The sequence below is a fragment of the Chiloscyllium plagiosum genome, unplaced genomic scaffold, assembly GCF_037043375.1.
Source record: "Chiloscyllium plagiosum isolate Xiang-an unplaced genomic scaffold, Cpla_swu_hap1 HiC_scaffold_17, whole genome shotgun sequence".
Taxonomy (NCBI): Eukaryota; Metazoa; Chordata; class Chondrichthyes; order Orectolobiformes; family Hemiscylliidae; genus Chiloscyllium; species Chiloscyllium plagiosum.
The window spans coordinates 45838262-45858874 of NW_028270155.1; the positions used below are offsets into that span (position 1 = coordinate 45838262).

At 43.1% G+C, this 20613-nt stretch overlaps 1 protein-coding gene across 2 annotated transcripts in view; it reads right to left on the reverse strand.

Annotated features, from left to right (window-relative positions):
- The window catches only part of brd7 (bromodomain containing 7), a 56019-nt gene that overhangs the window by 14762 nt on the left and 20644 nt on the right, over window positions 1-20613 (reverse strand). Inside the window, exons 6-13 of one of the 2 annotated variants that reach the window (XM_043706954.2) lie at window positions 16041-16151; window positions 13515-13705; window positions 12228-12357; window positions 11908-11983; window positions 11101-11208; window positions 10577-10712; window positions 7425-7536; window positions 1105-1161 (exon numbers count right to left, since the gene is read on the reverse strand). In XM_043706954.2, coding sequence (XP_043562889.2) covers window positions 1105-1161; window positions 7425-7536; window positions 10577-10712; window positions 11101-11208; window positions 11908-11983; window positions 12228-12357; window positions 13515-13705; window positions 16041-16151 — 921 coding nt within the window. The remainder of the gene's footprint in view (window positions 1-1104; window positions 1162-7424; window positions 7537-10576; window positions 10713-11100; window positions 11209-11907; window positions 11984-12227; window positions 12358-13514; window positions 13706-16040; window positions 16152-20613) is intronic. The other variant, XM_043706956.2, reaches the window with a different exon arrangement.

The following is a 20613-nucleotide window of genomic DNA, read 5'->3' on the forward strand; positions in this document are numbered from 1 at the left end:
CATGACTACCTGGTCAGATCCACGCCCCCCCTACAACCCATCCTCCCATCCTGGCACCTTCCCCTGCCACCGCAGGAATTGCAAAACCTGCGCCCACAGCTCCTCCCTCACCTCCATCCAAGGCCCTAAAGGAGCCTTCCACATCCAAAGTTTTACCTGCACATTCACTAATATCATTTATTGTATCCGTTGCTCCCGATGCGGTCTCCTTTACATTGGGGAGACTGGACGCCTCCTAGCAGAGCGCTTTAGGGAACATCTCTGGGACACCCGCACCAATCAACCCCACCGCCCTGTGGCCCAACATTTCAACTCCCCCTCCCACTCTGCCGAGGACATGGAGGTCCTGGGCCTCCTTCACCGCCGCTCCCTCACTACCAGACGCCTGGAGGAAGAACGCCTCATCTTCTGCCTCGGAACACTTCAACCCCAGGGCAATAATGTGGACTTCACCAGTTTCTTCATTTCCCCTTGCCCCACCTCACCCCAGTTCCAAACTTCCAGCTCAGCACTATCCCCATGACTTGTCCTACCTGCCTATCTTCTTTTCCACCTATCCATTCCACCTCCCCCCCCACCGACCTGTCACTTTCATCCCCTCTCCCACTCACCTACTGTACTCTATGCTACTTTCTCTCCACCCCCACCCTCCTCTCACTTATCTCTCCACCCTTCAGGCTCTCTGCCTGTATTCCTGATGAAGGGCTTTTGCCCGAAACGTCGATTTGACTGCTCCTCGGATGCTGCCTGAACTATTGTGCTCTTCCAGCACCACTAATCCAGAAATATTTCCAAATATCAGCAGATCTGTTGAACAGATTGAGCACATACAATGCAAAATATATGAATGTTGCTGCAAAAGCCAAAAGTTTGTATGATGCTTCTATCCTGCATTGATATACTGCTCTGCCCATTTTAGGAGCTAAAAATATATGTCTACTGTTTTAAGAACATTTAATGTTACAAGATCAAAGATACTTTAAACCTGTGTATTGACACTATTAGCAAGGAGACTTTGCAGCTTTCCAAATTTAATTATTCAGATTCACAACACAAACATAATACTCTTTAAGGGGATACTACATGAGCAGATATCAGTATTACCTGTACATCTTCAGAAGTATTAAGAATATTCAGTTCATCTTCATTATTATGTGTAGTCTGCAAGATTTGATTGTGAAAATAAATACTAAATAGCAACAAAATGATTTGCAGAATACATCATGTATTACTATTGCATAAATGTGTGTCATAAATTACTATTAAACTGGAATGATGGAAATTTGTAGAATGAAAAATATAAATTTGTCATGTTCCTGTAGGTTTGAGTCAAATCAAAATGCAAGACCGTATGCTCATTGCAGTTGCACAGTGAATGTGGCTGTAACAAATGATTTCGGCATAGCTGTATGCACTAAAGGCCTAATCTTTTAATATAGAGCACTGTTATACAGTTAAAACAGATGATCTCTTTTCTACCGTACTGATATTTTCAGGAATTAAAAATTCGAATAAGTCTTTAAAAGTCTCACCTTCATTGTCCCATCCCCTCATTCCCATATCTTTTGCTCACTCACCACCTGTTTGCAGTTCAGTCTATTTTTCTCTTCCCTTACTATCTCCCATCTATTGTTTCTTGCTGTTTCATGGTTTTCTTTCACTTCTCATCAGACCAAGAAGCACGTGTTTAGACAAGGCATTTTACACAGGCTGGTGGCAGGCAGCTGAACTAAAGAGCTCTGAAGCACATTTGATAATGAACGGAAAAGGAGGAGAGGAAGTCTCGATAATAAGGGATACAGAATCATAGGCAGGTTGCATGAGAGAACAAGAAAGTGGCAGATTCAGCATAATACAGGTACACAATCCTTTATCAGAAATCAGGAACTTTTTTTTGTGGAGCGTCATTTTGGCGTGCGAACAGGTCATGCAACCCCACACCTTCTTGAACCACGTTGCAGTGTGGCCCAGTACTGGCAGGCGTCAAGTGTGTCTCAGCACTTGTACTACTCACACGTGCACCTGCTGTTAGGTAATTTTTAAAAATTTCACTGTGAAAATGTAATTTATTCCAAAATCCGAAAAATTCGGAATTCCAAATCATAACTGGCCCCAAGGATTTTGGATAAAGGATTGTGTACCTGTATAGGGAGGTGGGAGGTTATTCACATTGATAGTCAAGAATAGAAAAGCATAGTGTTTTAAAAAGGAAGGAAAATTGTTAAGCGTCGATGCTCAGATAGACTTTGATGTACTTGTACAAGGATCACAAAACGTTAACACGAGATATATTAGACAATTAGGAAAGTAAATGTCATATTGGTCTTAATGCAAGGGAATTGGAGTTTGAGAATGAAGTCTTACTGTAGATGTAAAGTACTTTGATGGAATACCGTGCAGCTTCATAGACTGAAGATATTCATAGGAAAGGAAGAGATCATTCAGTTCAGCATGCCCCAGACCAATCAACAAAGATTGACTCCACTAATCCAAATCTTAGCCCACACCTTGGATGCTATGGCAACAGAACTGAATATCAAGTGTTACAAGAGTTTCTGATTTAAACACCCTTTCAGGAAGTGAGTTCCACATTTCCACTACCCTCTGTGAAAAAAACTTCACAACTCTAATATTAGCCTTCTATCTCTTACCTTAAATCTATGCCCTGGTTATTGATCAACGTATCCAATCTTTGCTCACAGCTCAGGCCCTCCAGTTCAGGCAGCATTCTGGTAAATCTTCTCTGCAACCTCTCTCTACCGCAAGCACATCCTGTAATGTAGTGACCAGAACTGCAAGCAATACTCCAATAGTCTCCTTGCTCTTATATTCAATGCCTCAGCTTATAAAGACAAGACATAGAGTGACACAACATGGAAACAGACCCTTCGGTCCAACTCGTCAACGCCAACCAGACATCCCAATGTGGCCTCGTCCCATTTGCCACCATGTGGTCCATATCCCTCGAAATATATCTATTCATATACCCATCCAGATGCCTTTTCAATGTTGAAATTGTACTTGCCTCCACCACTTCCTCTGGCAGCTTGTTCTATACATGAAAAAAAATTACCCCTTATAAATCTTTCCCCTCTCACATTAAACCTATTCCCTCTAGTTCTGGACTCCCCCACCCTGGCTACTGACTCTAACCAAGCATCCCAACATTCAAGTATCCCTCAGAATTACTTTCAAGGCAACTAGGGACTGCCAGCAATGCCCATGCCCGATAAGTGAATTACAAACAAAAGAATTTTTGAAACTTCCCCACCACTGAGGTTTTTCTGACTGGTCTGTAACTAAATTACCTGGTCAATTGTTTCCTTGTGGTCTTTTTTTTTAGTAATGAGACAATGTTCGAAGTCCTCTGGCACCTTAACTATAGCCTGACAGAATTTGAAAATTACCACCAGGGCTCCTGACACCTCCTGTCTTGGCTCCGTCAACAGGCTGGGATACAACTCATCTGGGCCTGAAGATTTATGCACTTTCAAGTTTGCTAGATTCACTAGTACCTCCTCGTTCTATTTTAATTTCTTCTAATACTTTACAGTCCTCCACCCTGATATTTATACAGGTATGACCCTTTTCCATTGCAAAGATTGATGGGAAGTATCCATCTGTGCCCAAATCTTCTGGGTCCACATGTGGATTATGTCTACACCCCATACTATTCCTGTAGTTATTCTCTTGCTCTTTATACCTTTAAAAATCCTTTTGGTTTTCCTTCTCGCTACCCATTAATACTTTCTCATGCACTCTCTTTGCTTCTTAAATTGTCCTTCAGTTATTCCTCTGCATTTTTTATAGTCCTCAGGTACTCAGTTGCACTGAGCTCTCAGTATCAACCATAAGATTCTCTTTTATTTTTAATCTTTATGTCTCTTGACATCTATGGTTCTTCAGTCTATGTCCCATCCTTTGCCTTTATGGGAATAGATTTACTCACTATTAGCAGTGGTTCAGTGGTTAGCACTGCTGCTGCACAGTGCCAGAGACCTGGATTAGATTCCAGCCTTGGGCAAAGTTTGCATGTTCTCTCAGTGTCTATGTGGGTTTCCATCCGAAGACCAAAGGTGTGCGGGTTAGGTGGGTTAGCCACAGTGAATACAGAATTACTGGCATTGGGTGGGATTCTGGGTCTGAGTGGGATGCTCTTCAAAACAGTCCGTCCAGACTCAATAAGGCAAATGGTCTCTATCTGCACAGTAGGGATGCTATGATTCTATTTACTTTTTGAATGTCTTCTACGATGCTCCTAGATGATTTGGGGGGGAAAAAAAATCATGCTTTAATTATAGCCTTTTCCAGTTTTTATATTCCCAGTCCCTCCTTATCCTTTTTCATAACTATCCTAAATCTAACTCAGTGTTGGTCTCTCTATTTAAGTAATGATATATTTGTATTAGTTGCAGTACAGATAATGATGATCCATGGGATGAGAAGATTTTCCTACGATGAAAGGCTGATTAAAGTGGGTCTACATTATCCAGAGTTCAGATGAATATTAGGTGATCTCATTGAATTCCTTCATACCTTAAATATTTCAACAGATACGGAGAATAGCTTCCATTGAGTGGACAATATAGAACAGGTGGTCATAGTTTTAGGATAAGGGCCTGTTCATTTACAATTGAGATAAGGAAACATTTCTTCATTTGCAAGTTGGAAATCCTTGGAATTCTCTATCCTAGAGGGTTGTGAATGTGCCATTATTGAATATGTATAAGTCTGCGATAGATTTTTGGTGAGAAAGAACATCAATGTTTATTACACAGTAAAGTAAACATGGCCTGTGTCATTGTAGCTATACTATAACATGTACTACAAGAACTATTTGAAATGGTCTGATTAAAAACATCAGGAAGAAAGACTAAATCCTTTCATCCTCACACTTACAAACCTCAAACCTCAGTGAAGATTCACCCTATCTCCACATTAATGATCTAATTGAGGTAGCCATTATCCCAAAGGATGACTCCAGTGTGCTCCACTTCATCAAGTTTGCATGGCTTGAAGTTTACTTGATGTTGCAAATAAGTCAACCATATAGCATTTGGCACCACAAGGATACTGATTACATTCACTGGTCATTAGATATGTTGGGTTTCCTATTGTTCAAATGCTCTAAGACAGGTCATAAGGTCAACCTTATCAGATAATTTTTCAATGCGAATTCTAGAAACACTGAACAGCTCGAAGGCCATCACCTTTAGTCCTGAAAAATTCTCAATCTACCTCAAATTACTCAAAAAGGATAAGGTATCTCAAAACGTTTAAAGTACAGATGATTCATACTGCTACCGTGCAGTAGCAACACAAGAGGCGTTTTCCCTAACAGGATGATGCCTTCAAACCAAAAATATATTCTATCACACAATGGAGTAATATGGTATATGAATTTTAGTGTGTTTTGAGAAGATTTGTAGCTCAGTTTGAGGTTCTGAATGTAGGATTGCTCGCTGATCTGGAAAATTCATTTTCAGACGTTTCGTCATCCTACTAGGTAACATTTTTAGTGAGCCTCTGGAGGAAGCACTGCTGATGATTCCTGCTTTCTACTTATGTGTTTGGGTTTCTTTGGGTGTTTGTTGATAGAGTTCCAATTGGAATGCCATACTTCTAGGAATTCTCGTGCGTGTCTCTGTTTAGTTTGCCCTAGGATGGATGTGTTGTCCCAGTTGAAGGGGTGCTTCGGAGGGATGGTGTTGGACAGGGTTATGGGAGGTGTTGGGGGCGTGGTTGGGGTGAGGGGCAGTGTGGGGAGCGGGGGAGTGGTGTTGCACGGGGTTAGAGGATGGGGGGGTGGGGTTGGGGAGTGGGGGGGGGGGAAGTGTCAGATAGGGTTGGGGGGCGGGGGTGTGGCGTTGTGGGGCAGGGGCAGAGTGGGAAGCAGGGGGCCAGTGTTGGACGGTGTTGGGGGAGGGGGGATGGGGGAGGTATTGGGGGCGGGGCTGTGGTTGGGGGATAGGGAGATGTTGGATGAGGTTGGGGTGGGCGGGATGGGGTTGGGGCTGGGGCGGGGTTGGGGGCAGAGGTGGAATTGGGCGGGCGGGATGGGGTTGGGGCTGGGGCGGGGTTGGAGGCAGAGGTGGAATTGGGGGTGGGGGCGGGGTTGGGACGGGGCAGTGTTGGACGGGGTGGGGAGCTGGGGGGGAGGTTTTGGACAGGGTTGGGGTGGGGGCGGTGTTGCACGGGGATAGGGGGTGAGGGGGACAGTGTTGCACAGGGTTAGGGAGTGGGGGGGCAGTGTGTGGTGTTATATGGTTTTAGGGGTGGGGGCACGGTGTTGGAGGCGGGGTCTTGTATGCTGTGTGCTGCTCAATCTCCTGAACGAGGAGCAGACTTTAAAAACTCCGAGCCCCAGAGGAAAGGCATTTAATCGATTAACCAAATAATCGATTATCCGAATGAAATACTGCCTGCCCATCATGTTCGGATAATCGAGTTTCCCCTGTAAATATCCCAAAGACTGGCAGATCATAACGAACAGAAATCTTTTTGACTGTTTGCTACTAGAAAAGTACTGACTATAATCAAGCAGCCTGCATAACCAAAATGTTCAACACACTATCCCAATTAGACATTTGCTGGATAATTCTGAGTGTGCAAAGACATAAACTGACAGTCAATTTAGGATTGAGAGTTGGCTCAGTGTGGCAAACTTGCATACTGGAAGCTACATATTAATAGAGGGGGCCTGGTTATTTGCAGACATACACTGCACATCGATCAATTCAACAGAAAAAGGGAGTCATTTCTCAGGGGAATGTCTTAACCAGAGTAAACCTCCTTAGTTTTTTTTTAAAGCCTGGTATTAGAATGTCAATCACCATTAATTGGTGTATTCTCCATAGCAAGGCTTCGACATGAGTCCACCTGACAACCAATCAGTACTCTCATGCCATATAAATGTTGGTTTTCCCTTTGTATGGTATTCTTGTGAATTGTCCTGATGGGTAAAAGATGAAAAGCCTCAACAAAGTTTTTTTTTACAATAATACTCAAGCTTTACACTGTCAAACAACTAATGATAAACAATAACTCCTCTCATCTCAATTTCATCATCAGCTCCATTTCCAACAATACACTAAAAACCGACAACTGAAAATCAGAATAAGATCCTGATCCATTTAAACCCGTTAGAAATACCATGACAGAACTTCTGTCGAGACCAAGATCTTCAGAGCTTGACTACTCATTTTAATTGTTAAATGCTCAACAGTTTTCATGTTTGGATTAGTAAATCATTTATTTGCAGGGAAGGACGTTTTGAACCAGCTGTATTTGTTATTGTTTGATTTCTGATAATGTTTAAATAAATAACCCATAAAACCCAAGCTGCGAATTTCAAGAGAACTTTTTATACAAGGACTGAAACATATTTATAGTGTCAAACTTTTAGTAGAGAATCACACACTTACTATTTCCAGCTCTTTCATCGTTTTAGAATGTTCACCATTTGTAAGGGAATCCAGTAAATTATCCACCATGTTCACACTGTAGTCTTCATTGCTTGCCAAGAACTGCTGTACACTTGGAACAAACAGATTCTCGATATTAGTGAATGCTTTGATTTCTGGCTGCCTTATTTACAGGTTATTTTACATAGTCATTTTCTCCTACAAATATTGACAAATGAATCACGTTCAGACTTGACCAGAAAATGTCCGATGACAGATTCGTGCATTTCTTAAAAAAAAAATGTAACCAATCATTGGCATGTAACTAGCCTCGTTTTGAAAATAAAGACAAACTTCTAATATCATACATATGAACATTGATATAAATGATTTGGACGTGAACATAGGAGGTATTGTTAGTAAGTTTACAGACACCAAAGTTGGAGATATAGTGGACAGTGAAGAAGATTATCTCAGCATACAATAGGACCCTGATCAGATGGATCAATGGGCTGAGGAGTGGCAGATGGAGTTTAATTTAGATAACTGTGAGGTGCTGCATTTTGGAAAAGCAAATCAGAGCAGGATTTATACATTTAATGACAAGGACCTGGAGAGTGCTGCTGAACAAAGAGACCTGGGAATACAGGTTCATAATTCATTGAAAGTTGAGTCATAAGTAGATTAGGGTAGTGAAGGCGGCATTTGGTACGCTTTCCTTTATTGGTCAGAGCATCGAGGATGGAAGTTGGGAGGTCATGTTGCAGATGTATAGGACATTGGTTAGGCCAGTGTTGGAATACTGCATGCAAATCTGGTCTCCTTCCTATCGGAGGGATGTTGTGAAACTTGAAAGGGTTCAGAAAAGGTTTACAAGAATGTTGCCAGGGTTGGAGGATTTGAGTCAAGATTAGAGAAGTGCTGGAAAAGCACAGCAGGTCAGGCAGCATCCGAGGAGCAGGAAAATCGACGTTTTGGGCAAAAGCCCTTCATCAGGAATAAGGCTGGGAGCCTCAAGAGTGGAGGGATAAAAAATGGGACGGGGGTGGGGCTGGGTGGGGGAAGGTAGCTGAGAGTGCAATAGGTGGATGGAGGTGGGGGTGAAGGTGATAGGTCAGAGAGGAAACTGGTGAAATCCACATTGATGCCAGTGGGTTGGAGGGTCCTGAGGCGGAAGATGAGGCGTTCTTCCTCCAGTCGTTGGGTGGTAAGGGAGTGGCCATGGAGGCTGCCTAGGACCTGCATGTCCTCGGCAGAGTGGGAGGGGGAGTTGAAATGTTCAGTCATTTCAGGGGTTGATTGGTGCTGGTGTCCCGCGGATGTTCTCTGAAGCGCTCTGCGAGTAGGTGTCCAATCGGGAGCAACGGATAGAGTAAATGACACCGGTGGAAGTACAGGTGAATCTTTGATGGATGTGGAAAGCTCCTTTGGGGCCTTGATCCGAGGTGACGGAAGGGTGGGTGGGGGGGGGGGGGGGGGGGATGGCGGTGGAGTGTGGGAGCAGGTTTTGCAATTCCTGCGGTGGCACGAGAAGGTACCAGGAGGGGAGGGTGTGTTGTTGGGGGGGGGGGGGGTGGGGTGGGGGCATGGACCTGATCAAATAGTCGCACAGGGAACGGTCTTTACGGAAACGGATAGGGGTGGGGAGGGAAATATATCTCCGGTGGTGGTTTCTGTTTGTAGGTGGCATAAATGTCGGAGGGTGATGCACTGTATGCGGAGGATGGCGGGGTGGAAGGCGAGGACCAGGGTGGGTTGGAGGGTGGCATCCGTTAGTCCCGATGCAGTCTCCTCTACATTGGGGAGATTGGACACCTATTCACAGAGCGCTTCAGAGAACATCTCTGGGACACCCGCACAAATCTGCCCCATCGCCCCGTGGCTGAACATTTCAACTCCCCCTCCCACTCTGCCGAGGACATGCAGGTCCTGGGCCTCCTCCATCGCCACTCCCTCACCACCCAACACCTGGAAGGAGAACGTCTCATCTTCCACCTCGGGACCCTTCAATCCCATGGCCTCAATGTGGACTTCACCAGTTTCCTCATTTCCCCTCCCACCCCACCTTACCCCAGTTCCAACCTTCTAGCTCAGTACTGTCCTCATGACCTGTCCCGCCTATCCATCTTCCTTCCCACCTATCTGCTCCACCCTTTCCTCCAACCTTAGACCATTACCCCCACCTCCATCCATCTATTGCACTCTCAGCTACCTTTCCCCAGCTCCACCCCCTCTCATTTATCTCTCCACCCCTGAGGCTCCCAGCCTCATTCCTGATGATTGCCCGAAACGTCAATTTTCCTGCTCCTCGGATGCTGCCTGACCTGCTATGCCTTTCCAGCACCACTCTAATCTTGACTCTGACCTCCAGCATCTGCAGTACTCACTTTCACCTTAAAGTGTTTGAGCTGTAGGCAGAGGCTGAATAGGCTGGGGCTGTTTTCCCTCGTGGCGGAGGCTGAGAGGAGACCTTAGAGTGGTTTAGAAAATCATGAGGGGCATGGATAGTGTAAATAGACAAGATCTTTTTCCTGGGGTGGTGGAGTCTCGAACTAGAGGGCATAGGTTCAGGGTGAGAGGTGAAAGATATAAAAGTTACCTAAGGGGCAACTTTTTCACGCAGAGGGTGGTGCATGTATGTAATGAGCTGCCAGAGGAAGTGGTGGAGACTGGTACAATTACAGGATTTAAAAGGCATCTGGATGGGTATAGGAATAGGAAGGGTTTAGAGAGACACTGGCCAGGTGCTGGCAAATGGGACTAGATTAGGTTAGGATATGTGGTCAGCATGGACGAGTTGGACCGAAGAGTCTGTTTCCGTGCTGTACATCTCTATGACTCCATTTGTAAGCAATTAATAGGATAAATTTCACTTAGGTAAGTCTCAGTAGCATTGTGCCTTTTTCTTTTTAAAATGTTTTCCTGAAGTTAACTCAGCAGCAAACTAGTTATAGGAAACAGAATTGTTTTAGTTTGTCTCAATTTAGAAACTGAGGGGATTCATTCCATAATCAGACGACTATTCTGTGCTGCCAACTGTGATATCACTCTCCAATTAAGAATGGAATGGAACAATCAAGATTGGCACTACATTTCTGACGCTCATTCACTAGTGCTGGAGTGTACATGCCAACTTTCATGGGTTTCCTTAAAGAATTAGGGTTGGTACTCACCTGAAGGATCCCGACATACCCAATTCATCACCATATGTTGAATATACCAGGTCAGAATCCTCTTTACTGAGATTAGCACAAGTAGAATCATAAACTGGAGCGTAAGAACTGAACGGTCCATAATTCAAGTAGGTCACTGCAAAAATATAACAGCAGCAAATAAAAGCAATTCACTTCCAAAGGGAACCCTGTACCAAACAAAAAGTCAGGTTATTGCGGTCATGCCTTGATCTAATGCGATGAATTTGTTAGTGAAACATATGACTCTGGTATAGTGTGTTAGATTCTACATGCAAGCTCCTTAAATTTACAAGCAAATTACCATTGAATGTTTTTGCTTAAAAATTAAAATCAGTTCCCAGAGCAAGTGCAGTGGCAATAATATCCGCAAGTTCAGTGAAGGTATTATGGAACGACCCTGCTGCTCTCTGTGCCATCCTTGCCTTTGCAGAAGGCATGTAAAACTGCCAAAAAGGCTTACATCTATCTAACTTTCACAGAACCAACATATTTACAGCACTAACCTGGAATGACTTTATTACGTTTGTCCTCCTTAAATCCTTGCAGGGTATTGATTCCAGACTGTAATCTGCCAGCCATCATACCGAGCTTCACTGGACAGTAACTTGGGTCTGCAAAACAGCAAAAACATGCTTTGGTAATACTGTGCGAAGTGAATATAAGTGATCAAGTAAAATGACAGCACTGGACATGGACTTAGGTGGAGCAGTTTACATGAAAACATCCCTCTCACTTTTGGGTCCTACCTTTGAATATACCCCAATAAATATGATAGAAGTCCAATTGTATTTACTGGTCTTAGGGATATTTAATAGGTTCTAAAATTTCAGCCCAGGCCCCAGTAAGCTAATGTTCCCAGTAGAAAAGAGCACACAATCACTCATCGACAGGTCACCATGTCGTTGGTGTGGTGAAGTCAATACGTAGCAGTTGGAAGTGCTCTTCACAGGCTGAGGCCAAGAGAGAATGCTGACTATGAACAATGTCCAGCCTAGATTGCAGAAACTATAAGAAATTGATGGCAATAGCCAATATTAGAAGAAAAATACTCGAATCCAGAGGGCAACTATTCCTTAACTAGGTGAAAAGTCACAGCCTACCAGCATCTAACACTGATAAAGCCAACAAAGCACAACGAAGAGTGAAGGCCAAAAGAACTGACTGAAGCACTGGGCATGAGGATGCAATGGAGGGAACCGTGTAACAGGACCTTGTGAATTACTAATCATCTTACTGCAGTTAGACTGATAAGCTCTAGCACGCTGAAATATTCTGGCACAACGCCACTGGCTTTCCCATCAATCTCCTACCTCCCATGTCAGGTTCCACGACATTAAGAATTCCAAGGGTAGTGGTGCCATCAACTTTTCTTCTTTGGAATTCAAACTAAAAATAAAAATTGAAAATGTAGAGAATTCTAAACATGTAAATATTCACAGTTTCCTTTTTCTTCCAATGCGAGACGGAGTGATATTCTTCCAAAGGTGCCGAAAACCCACTACAACTTTACCTGTGCCTTGAGATGTCAGCACTTGGTGTGATGGAAAGTCAGTTTTTTTTGGAAAAAAAAGTAAGAAATCCTCAAACAACACCTTGACACATGATTTTAAATAAAGGAAACAGCATTTACCTTACTGTCTATTTTACGCCGGGTCAGTTTTCCAGAAGATTCCTCAATAATACGATCAACTTTTTCCAATTCCCTGTCAATCACATGATTGCCGCTGCTGGATGTATCCTCACTAGATTCCTTTTCCAGCCTTTGTAAACCAGTCAACAGAAAATAATCATTGATCACACAACCATTTGCTGTCTCCTTAACATTACTGAAGTACACCCCATATTTAATTTTGATATGCATGACAATGGACAATCACGGAACCCTCAGAATTCTAATAACATGCATGCTGTAAAGATGAAATCAATATTTAACATTTTCAGATGTTAATGTTTGGATGAGATGTTAAACCCAGACCGCCTCTGCTCGCTCAGCAAGATGTAAAAGATCCCATGGTCCTATTTTGAATAAAATCAATATCTGATCATTATCACATTGTTGCTTGTCAGCACAGTGCATGAAAACTGGCTGTCTCGCCTACAAGTGACTAAACAAATATTCACCATTGGCTGTAAAGCTCTTTGAGTTGGTCTATGGTTGTAAAGTCATGACATAAATTTAAGTCTCTTCCTAATGTAATAAAAAATGGTTTCAACAGTTCTCTCAGATATTAAATGACATTTCGTATAAGCTTAATCAAGAACAACAGTATATAATTGCTGTAGACATGTTTTCTATCAGCCTTCCTTTGCCAATTTGTCCTCTGACTAACTTTACCTCACCTCATATACTGTAATACATTTGTACAGGTACTGGTGCTCTACCAATATGTCACCAACTTGTATATGAACTTTGACAGTGAGGATTCTCAACCAAAGTTATCATGGGGGATGTCACAATTAAGTCACTTGCCTCACAATCTCCATCAATTCTCCGCTCATAAACACCTACTCAAGTATCACTTATCACCCCAAATACTGAATATGTAACACCAGTGCCAGTGTGGTCAGTGCATCAGATTTAAAGTAAACATTTTCTATGTAAACGTTAGTGCACTATTACTGGAACAAGGATGCAATGGACTTTTTTTTGTGAATATCTTTACCAGATTGTATTTACACACATTCTCAAAAACTGTCAGCAATTGTCTAAACGAATGCTTTAACAAAATACCTGCTTTGCTAACTATATGAAATGTTTTCAATGTGTAGACACTTACTGTTTGAAAGCTCAGCTCTCGTCCCAATTATGACATTTTATTTCTTTTCACCAAAATTAGTAAAATAGAAACACTGGTCACCATGCTAACAGTTTCATGCATGCTGGGAGAAGTAACAAGCTGCTTTCGCAACAACTTACCTTTGGTCTTCATTCTGCTGATCAGTTGATCTATCCCTGTCATCAGTTTGCATAGATTCCCCTCTGGCATCCCCCTCATCTTTCCTGCGCTCCCCATTGTAGTCTCCTGTCCTTAGCTTCTCCCCCTGCTTATGGGATTTCTCCAGATCCTGCATGAAATCTATACTCTGCTTCAGGCTTTGGATTTTCTCCTAAAAAGACAAACACATACTAAGTGAGACCTCTACATGGAATACTCAGTGCCACTGTTAAATGGCCACAGATGAAGAGCTGAATAACCAACAGTTGCTACTTTTGGATCAATTCAGGTGCCAAGTTAACATGTGGAAAAACGTATTTCACTTTGACTTGTCTTCAAAATGGACAAGCTGCATAAATGTTGTATTTTGCGCATTTTCCTGACATCTCAGCTTTTCAGAGTCAGTACACATTGAAGGAACTTACTTAGGAAGATCCTAATGCAGAAAACTCTCCAATACAATTCTCTCTAGAGTGGTCAATCCTGACACGTAAAGTGGAAGCTCAATGTAGATCTCCACTGGGTCTGCAAACACAGCACTTAATGGCAGTCATCAAATAAAACGGAACACTCAAAAAGTGTCCAAATGTTGGTTCCAAGGTCAAGTTTCAAGATGTCATTGAGACTGAATTAGGAATCAAGCCACATTTAGCAAAATAATTTATTGAAAAGGCTCAAGAGCTTAGCAAATTTTAATCAAACAATATATGGGGATGCATTGCTGAGAGAAGGGCATTGACATGTGATCATCAACACTGAAGAGCAGGTAAGGTGAGGATCCCATAACAGGCAGTCAGCATCATCCAGAGGAACGAGTGAGATGAGGACCCTGTGACAGGCAGTCAGAATCACCAAACCTACTGAGGTTCTACCTGTGCCTGGTGTTGCGAAGGATGGGACTGGCCTTGTTGTCATGGAACAGTCCAAGAAGTTAGACCATTCCATATCATCTGTCCTTAGTGGAGAAATTTGCAAAGAAAAACATCTTTGACTGTAGTTTATCAGGAAGTAGTCAGCATGTAGCGTCCACAAGACCCTGCAGGTAAAAAAACGTGGATTCTGTCGGGTTGCTCCCTGAGCACACTGTCAAAGTCATGTGGCAGAATGCCTCAGCACCAGAACTTTCCAACAAGCAACCAAGACATCGCATGGCTAGTGGTGAGAAGGGCACCACCTATTCAATCCATCACATATGCCCAGACACTCTGTGCCATCGCCTGATGCCCTCAGAGTGGCTGCTGTTTATATGGCTGCTTGTTAAAGCAGTAGTTTGCAGATGAGATGGAGCCAAGGGTTGCGTACAAATGGGAATTCAGCTGACAAGTAGTTGACTGATAATTGGTCACAAGTCCAAAGATCAATGACAAAGGCCTTTTGCCTATTAATAACTCTGTAATGGGCTGAACAGGTGGCTGAGGAGCTTTGGGCTGTGAACAAGATAGCGAGAAGTCATCAGGTCTGCAAACTCAGGGGCTGAATCTGTTGTCTGCAGTACAAAAAAACCCTAAGTCTGTTTAACATATTTATTTTTTCTTCAGCAGTTGCTATAAGCTGTGACTTTCAATAACTATGTTAGGGACCTTTACAAGCATCTTGAAAATAACTGAAGCATCTAGAGATGTGAGATTGAGAAGTCGAGTTCTGATTAGCACAAGTAATATCTCAGCAAATCCTGTGAAGAAGGACCATTGAACTGCCTTCCCAGTCTTTTCCTCCACCAACAGCAGCCATTTTTTTTCCTTCTTGTGTCTGTTTCTCTTGTACATGTAATGAAAGGTTTATGGGGATCGGGGGGGGGGGGGGGGTGCAGGAGGGAGTTGCTTAGAGTTTTAACCAGTAGAATTACATGCCACCAGTTCATAAAGGTTTACCTGTACCTGGAGTTTACTTATTCGTAATCAATAGTAATTCTCATTAAATACTGAAATCGGATTATATTTTTTAGATTAGATTACTTACATTAGATTAGATTACTTACAGTGTGGAAACAGGCCTATCGGCCCAACAAGTCCACACCGACCCGCCGAAGCGAAACCCACCCATACCCCTACATTTACCCCCTACCTAACACTATGGGAAATTTAGCATGGCCAATTCACCTGACCTGCACATTTTTGGACTGTGGGAGGAAACCGGAGCACCCGGAGGAAACCCACGCAGACACGGGGAGAACGTGCAAACTCCACACAGTCAGTCGCCTGAGGCGGGAATTGAACCCAGGTCTCTGGCGCTGTGAGGCAGCAGTGCTAACCACTGTGCCACCGTGCCGCCCAGGTTTGTCAACCTGGGTCTAAAAAAAGCACAGGAAAATTAGGGAATTCCACATACTTTTCAAATCTTTAAATTTTGTTATCATTCTAGGAATTGTAGGGTTTAATTTTCAGCATGCTACCCCCATTAGTTCTGAACATAAACACTGACTCTGGCAGTTCAAAGTATTTAAATAGCAAACAAATTTCAGTTTTCTCCAGCCGAGTTATGAAATAAAAATATATTTAGTGATATACCTGGCTAAGAATTTTCATTCCAGAGTGTAATAACTTCTTCGCAGCCTTATAGTAGATGGTGTCTGGCCTGTTATAGGTCATGGCATTTTCACACATCATTTTAAAATCTCCCTGTAAAAGAGAGATCTGAAGTGAAAAATTGATTTAAATATTTTGGTTATAATACAAAAACCTGTTAATGCTACTTATATTGATTCAATACATACCTCTATATTCTCTGTGATATTACACGTGACAAACTGGATGAAGTATTCTTTTGTAATATTCAGGTGACACCAGCTAATACAGATGACATTATTCTCAGTTGAAGCTATGTCGCTTCAAGGACACAGAGTTTAATTGCTGTTAATTATAATGGTGAGGTCAAAAGGTTGGTTAGGTTCCTTTCTGGAGATTCTTATACACTCAAAGCAACTCCAAAATGCCAACTCCTGTGAACACCCATGATTTATTTCAGCAAATAAAAGCTTTTGGAGGATCACTTAACACTTCATGATGCTTGTGAGGCGTATCAAGCGAGGATGTCTGAATAAGGGTCCTCCCTTTATCCAGGGTTTTACATCACAGTCAGTCAGGCATGCCAGACACAGCCCCCTGCCACTCCCCCATAAACACATGCCACCCTAAAACAATGTATAGTGATTAGTGCATTCCTTAAAACAGTATTTACAGAGATTGACACTTGCTGCCTACAAGATAGAACCACACCCCCCACCACCACCACCAACACAGGACATCCAATTTCTTACAGGTCAGCAGAACAAATTAACCCTTTAACATCTCATTCCCCTCTTTTATCATTCCATGATAACCAACTAAAAGGCACTATCAGCTTATTCAGAAGACTCTACCAGTATTTAAACAAGTTATTGACACACAACATACATTGATTATAACAAGAATTACTAGTCCATGTAGTAAGACAGGATCCCCAGGATCCTCCCACATGGAAGAAGAGTGTTCACCAGTAAAGTTCTTAAATTGGCAGCCCTGACTGACCAGTCCACCCCCTCCAAGTTGAGTGGAAACAAGCCAATTATCCAAAATCTCCTTCAGTAAAGTCCAACCTGAAAACAAAATCTAATCTGGCAGAGGTCAGTTCTGTTGTGTACAGTGGATAGGGAGCCTAGGCCTCTGGAGATGCAGGGACCAGTGCTGTTCTTGCAAGGTCGTTGGGGTCCCATGCAGTGAGATGTGCTCCCAAGGCAGGGTGCATATTTGTGGGATTAGCTGTAGCCATCAGTTTGGATTTGGCCATCTTCGTGTTCACCTTTGCAAATTCCGACTGGAGAGTCTGAGGATTTTCAGGATCAAATGGAATGTTGTTTAATGCATTCTTTGCTGTTTCTGCTCCCGCTCTGCTGTCAGATATAACAAAGCCAACTGGCTGTTTTGATATTAGCTTGCTCAGTGACCCTTCATATCCCTTAAATGGCCGAAACAGAAGGTAAAGCTCACGTGGTTTAACATCCACGGGAAGGCCACTGACAAAAAGCATACTGATCTCCTCTTCACCATTGTTAGCTTCATCACTATTCGTGCTCATGACTGGGGAGCTGCTTGAATCGTTGTGACCCCCTACTTTGGGCAGGTGTTGTGGTGCTGAGAGCAGGAGGGGTCGCCAGAATGGGGGCGATAAGTTCTGGGATCAATTGTCTATCAGAAGCGCTGAGAAAGGTTCCCAGGATTGTGACTTGGCACTGAGTGCGCAATGGGTAACATTTTCAGGGGGCTGTGTAAGTGGAGTGAGACTTGGATCAGGTTGTGGAGGAACGGGTGGTGGTCCAAAGGCATGCTTTACCTGTGAATAAAGGAACTTTAGAGACAATGCCAGCTGCCGAAAGTATCTTTGCATTTCCTCTCTCTTTCCCTCCTTGCCAACGTGGGTATCAGTATAAAGACAATCAATAAGCATTGGTAATGAAGCATCAGGTACTGGAGTGACCCACAGGCATTTTGACACAAAGTGTGAACGCCCACGCATCTGCCATATTTGTTTTTCTGGGTCAGGAGCCTCCCCCTGTAAATGCTGCACAGTAGCAATATCTGGTATGCCTGTTGTTTGAGGTAGGTGGTTGATTTAGCGCCTGCTGGTTCACAGAAGACACAATAGTATTGCAAGCCGTTGCCACGTCCTTGGCAGCTCGATCAGCTCTGGCACTGCCATTGCTGATGTCCGTGTTGTCTATTACGTGGGCAGCACATTTGATTATGGCCAATTGCTTGGGGAGGAGGATGGCTTTGAGGAGATTTCGAACATATAGTGAGTTCTGAATAGGTGTCCCCAAAGAGGTCAGAAATCCGCGTTGTGACCATAGCTGGTGATCAGCGTCATTATTTTGAAACATTATTGGCAGACTAGACACACCAGGAAATATGTCCACTTTATTCCCACTTGATAATCCAGCTTGGCATTTCAACCGATCCCTTATTTTGCGTCCAGTTTCTCAGTTTTTCCTGTTTTTCTCTACTCATATCATAATCCCCACACTGACGTTTCAGCACCTCACACACTCTAATCCCTCTCTGACATGTGTTATTCGCCCAGCTGGCCTAGTTATATTTATTTGTTATTTTTTCAGCAGTCTTTCTCCATGTGGATATTAAAGTTTTCCATTTAGTCCATGCATTACGTTTTCAAATTGCCTCCTCTCCTTTTAAACATTTATCCATGGCCCAACAGCCTCCCATCAGCCAAGTTTCATTTTCCCACTTTTTATTTAAACATGCTGACAGGCGCTTGAACGGCTCCTCATTCTGAGGGGTCATTCCTGCGTAACCAATGCAAAGGGGTTCTGACACCCAACTTATCCAACATCTGTCCCTTTTTTTTAAAAAAAGTTTTAACTTCCTAACTTATCTCTATATATTAGTCTAGTTTCTTCAGTCCCCACACCCATTTCAGAGTCCTGGCCTTCACGTGGGGGATTTCCCTCTTAATAACCGGTCTAGGGCAGGGTGGTTGAGACAGACACAGTAGTTATCCTTTATCTTATGTACTATGTTCTGGGGTCTCAAACCTCGCTATTAGAGGACTCTAACCTCTGATCTCCAGTGGGTGTCTAACCTCCCTGGGAAAAATTCATTGGCATACAAGTGCATAAGTTATCTCAGAGATTCTGTCACTACAGAGCCACAGGGGACGAGGGTCGACTGAGTGATAGGTTTAATGAAGAGATCAAGGTAAATTTTATCTAGTGGGCCCATCCATCTCACGTTACCATCACGCAGGCGATCACTTCCTCAATCTGCCTGGAAGCTCCACATATGTTGCAATCCACTCCCATCGCCAAATGTTAGGTTCCCTTCTTGAGGTTCTTACACGCTCAATGCAACTGCAATACGCCAACTTCTGTGAACAGCCACAATTTATTTTAGCAAGTACAAGCTTTTGGAGGATCACTTAACACTCTTTGTGATGCTTGCAGAGTGTGGCTCTCCAAACAAGGGAACTGTCCTCCCTTTAGCCAGGGTTTTACATCACAGTCAGTGGCTCAGATAGTCTTGTTTCTTTGATAGGTGGCATCGAAACTCGAGTCATTGAAGAGTGATAGACACAAAAAGTGTGCGGAGGTATTGACTTTACATTATTTTTACAATTAGAGAATGTCACACAACACTTTCAAAGTCAAACAATCTTCTACTCTAGAGGTCAGCAACACTATCACAATCACAGTCATAGACATGTATAGCACAGAAACAGACCCTTTGGTCCAACTCATCCATGCCGACTAGATATCCTAAACTAATCTAGTTCCATTTGCCAGAACTTGGCCCATATTCCTATAAATCCTTCTCATTCATAAAACCATCCAGATGCCTTTTAAATGTTGCAGTCGTACTAGCCTCCTCCACTTCCTCTGGCAGCTCATTCCATACATGCACCACCCTTTGCTTGGAAAAGTTGCTCCTTAGGTCCTTTTTAAGTTTTTTCATTCTCACCCTAAACGGATGCCCTCTAGTTCTGGACGCCTCCACTCTAGTGGCATGCCACAAGGATTGGTGATGGGTCCACTGCATTTCGTCATTTATGTAAATGATTTGGATGTGAACATAGGAGTTATGGTTAGTAAGTTAGCAAATGACAGCAAAATTTGAGGTGTAGTGGAGAGCAAAGAAGGTTACCTCAGAGTACAACGGTATCTTGATCAGATGGGCCACGTGCCAAGGAATGGTAGATGGAGTTTAATTTAGATAAATGAGAGGTGCTGCATTTTGGAAAGGCAAATCAGATTTATACACTTAATGGTAAGGTCCTGGGGAGCGTTGCTGAACAAAGAGATCTGGGAGTGCAGGTTCATAGCTCCTTGAAAGTAGAATTACAGGTAGTTAGGAGAGTGAAGGCGGTGTTTGGTACGCTTTATTTTATTGGTCAGAGCATTGAGTATAGGAATTGGAAGGTCATGTTGGGGCTGTAAGACATTGATTAGGCCACTTTTGGAATATTGCATGCAATTCTGATCTCCCTCCTCTCGGAAGGATGTTGTGAAACCTGAAAGGGTTCAGAAAAGATTTTAAAGGATGTTGCCAAGGTTGGAGGATTTGAGCAAAAAGGTGAGAGGCTGAAAGGACT